A 3,868-nucleotide genomic window follows, 5' to 3' on the forward strand; every position below is an offset into this window, starting at 1 on the left:
TCATGTAAAAAAACTTCTAGCTACACATTTCATTAGAAAAGTGCAACTCGTATCAATAACTAGTTGCACATTTCTTCATAAAAAATGCAACTCATATAAAAAAAACTTCTAGTTGCACATTTTACTCAAAAAGTGTAACTCGTATCAATAACTGGTTGCACATTTCTTGATGAAAGTGTGCAAATCATATAAAAAGTTGCACATTTCATTAGAAAAGTGCAACTCATATCAATAACCGGTTGCTAGTAGCACGTTGTTTGAGAAAAGTGCAACTTATATTGAAAAACCAGATGGATTTGCACATTTCTTTTAGAAAGTGCAATTCACATCGAATATAGGTTGCTAGTTGCATATTTCCCAAGAAAAAGTGCAACTCATATTAAAAATCGGTTGCTAGTTACACATTGCGGAGAAAAGTGCAACTCGTATGAAAAGAACTTCAAGTTGCACATTTCTTTAGATAAGCGTAACTCATATAACCAATGGGTTGCTAGTTGCACATTTTTTGATAAAAAGTGCAACTCATATTGAAAAACCGAATAGAGTTGCACATTTTTCTTTTAGAAAATGCAACTCACAAAGAATATTGGTTGGTAGTTGTATATTTTTTGAGAAAGAGTGCAACTCGTATCGAAAATCGTTTGCTAGTTACACATTTTTGGAGAAAAGTGCAATTCATAATAAAGAACTTCTAGATGCATATTTTCTTTAGATAAGTGTAACTCGTATCAATAACCATTTGCTTGTTGCACATTTCTCAAGAAAAATTGCAACTCATATTAAAAACCCGTTGGAGTTGCACATTTCTTTTAAAAAGTGCAATTCACATCAAATATAGGCTGCTAGTTGCATATTTCTAGAGAAAAGTGCAACGTATATCTATTTTTTTTTTTGCTACTTGCACATTTCTTCTCTATCGAAAAACCGGTTGTTAATAAACGTTTTGTAGAAAATAAAGTGTAACTCGTAAGATAACTATATAAAAAATTTAGAAAAATGTTAGTTCCATTATTATCGAAGAAAGTGCAATCTATTTAAATGACACAAAATTAGAGAAATACTACATGCAAAAAAAAAACAAGAAAATACATAGAAAGCATGGTTGCACTTTTCTTGATGTGATATAGGTGCAACATTACTTTAAATGTGCAACCTAGGAAATGAAAAAAAAGTATGCAAATAATATGAATAATGAGAAAGAAGTCAAAAGGAAAAAATCAGCACGAATGGCGTTTAATTAGTGGACAAGATAAACTATATGAATCAACCGTAGTGATAACTATACATAAAACAAGTTTCATCCTAGTGCTTGAACAATTGGTGTGCGACAAGCGAGGACATCGTATCGACTCCTCAAGCGCCCGCCCTACCGCTGAATTATTTTTCCCTCCTAAACAGCGCAATATGCACGTATCTTGAAGAACGATCTAACGGTTCCCAGGTCGACTGAGACATAAGAAGATCTCAGTCACCTGAGACTTAGCAAATCCGTTTTTTACAATACTCCCTCCTTGCCATAATATAGTCTCTAATGGTTTCTGGGAAAGTCAAACTCCATTATTTTTTACCAAGTTTTATTAAAATAAATTATAGATATCTACAATACCAAATGTATACCATATTAAATATATATTACATCCATTCACAACACTTCTCTATTTTTATATATCTGAGGTAGAACTTCGACTAATAATTGAACCAACATAATATGAGTTATATGACAAAACGATATTTTTTTTACTCCCTCCATACTACAAAACTTGTTGAGGATTTGTCAAAATTTGGATGTATCGACACACTAGATAGTGTCTAGATACATTCAGTTTTGATATATCTAAGATAACCTTTATAGGACGGAGAGAGTACATAACTTATTCTTTATTGATCAAATTGTTTGTTGAAGTTTTGGCTTGGAATACTTAGTGGCTTTATATATAAAAACGGAGGGAGTACCACCTATATTAAAGAGAGGAGAAATGCAACAAGACAGAATATATACGTACAAGTGGGTAGAACTAGACCATTGACAATTTGACGTGTACTAGCAGGAGATAATGTAGGAGAAGTATATGTTTATTCTTGATGCACCCAGACAGAATATATAACAAGTAGGTAGAACAGACCATTGACATGTACTATACTAGGAGATAATGCAGGAGAAGTATATGTTTATTGTCGATATCTTTGGACTTTAATGTGTAAGTCGACATGTCTACTGCTTAATTAGGTTCTTTGAGCCCCAGTCTGGCTGGCAATCTGTTTGAGGCAGTGCTCAGCCATCCTCGATCTGGTGAGCCTTGGCTGTTGCCCTCCAATTCTCCATCAATCATACATGGGAGGTGACTCAGGCAAGCCAGGCGCGTCGGAGGCGGCGAGCCTCGTGTTCCGCATCGCGACAATGGGTCTGTCGCTGGCGTCGGCGATCATGACAGCGGCCTCGACGCAGTGCGTCAACGGCGGCGGCACCGTTTCCTACAGCGACTACAACTCCTTCAAGTAAGTCATCGTAGATACTTCTCCATGGACCATGCTGTCCATGCATGGCATGGTTGAGTCAAAGATTCAGAGCACGAGGATCCCTGTTGATGATGAATTGATGGTGATGCAGGTACTCGGCGCTGGCCGACCTGCTGTCGGCGGTGCTACAGGGCGTGGCGATCTACCTGGAGATAGTGAAGAAGAAGAAGGCAGCCAAGGTCGTGGAGCTCATCGACAAGCTCCTGCTGGCGCTCACGTCCACGTCGGCGTCACTACTCTTCGCCGTCGACGACATCACCTCCTGCGGCGTCGGGCGGCAGCGCAGCAGCAGCCGCGTCTGCGCCCAAGCCGGCAGGTTCTGCGGGCAGATACGAGCGTCGTCGGCTTTCTCCCTCGCCGCCACCTCTTCCGTCTCGGTCTCCATCTATGTCAGGCATGCCCCTCTAAGTATTACAATGATCAAGCCAAAGGCTCAGCCCACAGTCATAGAAATTAGTCCAACGATCACACCACCCCCAGTCGTGGAAATTAGTCCAAAGCCAGATGAAGAAAAAAAAAAGAAAGAAAGTATCACGTCAAAGGCTCCGTCCGAAATTTCAACGCCCACTCCGCCTGCTACCGAAAAGAAAAAGTGCGAAGGAGGAGAGAAATGCATTTGCACACAAATTACGAAGAAACCGCCGCCGGTGATTCCACGGCCGTGTTGCGGATGCCCGTGGCTCACGACGATCCCCCACAGCTGCGAGAACCACGACTGGGCGATGACTGGGCAACAGCCATGTGTACATGTACTATATCCAAGCGTTCCTACTCGGCAAGCAACCCAACCACATGGAATGTACTATTCATATATGTGAGCCGCAAAGGCTAGGGTTTTACAGATCATCTTGATCTTGATGTGCAAGGGAAGCCGGATATGTTTTATCTCTAGCCTGATGCTTAGATGATGCAAGGTCTACTTTCAAGCTATTGTGTATTGGTTTGGTTGGCGGCAACCTCAGTAGTTGGAGGAGCAAGAAACAAAACGGTTGTTGCTCGATCAACATTAAACGTATAATTTACCTGAATTATGTCCGGATTATATGTGGGTTAATATGGTTGAGGATAATGTTGACCGAACTTCTTAGCAACTATCCTCCGATTACAGAACCTATAGTCAGGACCGTTTGTGTCTTCAGTTCCAAGCGCCAAGTGTGTCGTCTGTCATGTACTACCCCCATCTTAAAACTTAAGATTTTTCTTCCAAAACTAAAACCAAGTAAAGTTTGAATGAACTTTTAGAATCTATAACCAAGCATGATATTTTGTAGATACCATATAAATACATTTTACTACATATCTAATGTTATTTTGTAGATACCATATAAAAATACATTTTATTATCTATCTA

General features: G+C 39.7%; 1 protein-coding gene across 1 annotated transcript; it reads left to right on the forward strand.

The window, feature by feature from the left end:
* The first annotated feature begins 2,233 nt into the window (after positions 1-2,233).
* LOC127309176 (CASP-like protein 1U1) lies at positions 2,234-3,408 on the forward strand. The gene is made up of 2 exons (XM_051340130.2): positions 2,234-2,496; positions 2,609-3,408. The coding sequence occupies exons 1-2, from the start codon at positions 2,333-2,335 to the stop codon at positions 3,333-3,335; spliced, it is 891 nt and encodes a 296-aa protein (XP_051196090.1). The 5' UTR covers positions 2,234-2,332; the 3' UTR covers positions 3,336-3,408.
* The last annotated feature ends 460 nt before the right edge of the window (positions 3,409-3,868 follow it).

Source organism: Lolium perenne, chromosome 6 (genome assembly GCF_019359855.2).
Source record: "Lolium perenne isolate Kyuss_39 chromosome 6, Kyuss_2.0, whole genome shotgun sequence".
Lineage (NCBI taxonomy): Eukaryota > Viridiplantae > Streptophyta > Magnoliopsida > Poales > Poaceae > Lolium > Lolium perenne.

Coding starts and splice junctions, on each gene's coding strand:
- LOC127309176 (XM_051340130.2), top strand. CDS start 2,333: ATGGGAGGTGACTCAGGCAAGCCAGGCGCGTCGGAGGCGGCGAGCCTC. Junction 2,497..2,608: donor AGCGACTACAACTCCTTCAA/GTAAGTCATCGT, acceptor ATGGTGATGCAG/GTACTCGGCGCTGGCCGACC.